The sequence below is a fragment of the Sinocyclocheilus anshuiensis genome, unplaced genomic scaffold (genome assembly GCF_001515605.1).
Source record: "Sinocyclocheilus anshuiensis isolate Anshui unplaced genomic scaffold, SAMN03320099.WGS_v1.1 scaffold332, whole genome shotgun sequence".
Classification (NCBI taxonomy): Eukaryota; Metazoa; Chordata; class Actinopteri; order Cypriniformes; family Cyprinidae; genus Sinocyclocheilus; species Sinocyclocheilus anshuiensis.
In genome coordinates, this window is record NW_015554181.1 from 1,092,533 (window position 1) to 1,093,052 (window position 520).

Below are 520 nucleotides of genomic sequence, written 5' to 3' on the forward strand. Positions count from 1 at the left end.
TCACGCCTGGCGCTGAAGTAAAGTTGGAGCACACGTCTGAAACGTCTCCGGTTTGATGTGGTCATAAAGACTTTCTGCGTTTAAATAAACGATGGTTCTCGTCACGAAAAAAGAGACAGAAACAGCAGTTGTGAGTGGGGTGGCCAACCGTAGCCCCGCCCCTGCGTTAATGGCGTTAAGTATTTTTAACGCGTTAAACTGAAAAAATTAATCGCCTGCGTTAATGCTAATCGTTTGACAGCACTAATATATATATGTGTGTATATATGTGTGTGTGTTTGTGTGTGTAAAATATTAATTAATATTTAAATGTATTGACATTTATGAATATATTGTTATCTGAAAATATTTTTACTCCTATTATTACTTCTATGTTTGAAGACATGCAAGAATATGAATGCATGTGATCTTTGTCTTTAAAACAGTAACTAGCACAGGATGTGGTTGTGTGAGTGTGTCATTGTTGCCTTACCTCTGTGTGTGTGTGTGTGTGTGTGTGTGTGTGTGTGTGTGTGTGTGT

General features: G+C 38.1%; 1 protein-coding gene across 1 annotated transcript in view; it reads left to right on the forward strand.

Annotated features, from left to right (window-relative positions):
- The window catches only part of gcn1 (GCN1 activator of EIF2AK4), a 68,205-nt gene that overhangs the window by 61,926 nt on the left and 5,759 nt on the right, over positions 1-520 (forward strand). The window contains exon 53 of the mRNA XM_016463791.1: positions 433-448. Within this exon, the coding sequence (XP_016319277.1) occupies positions 433-448 (16 nt within the window). The remainder of the gene's footprint in view (positions 1-432; positions 449-520) is intronic.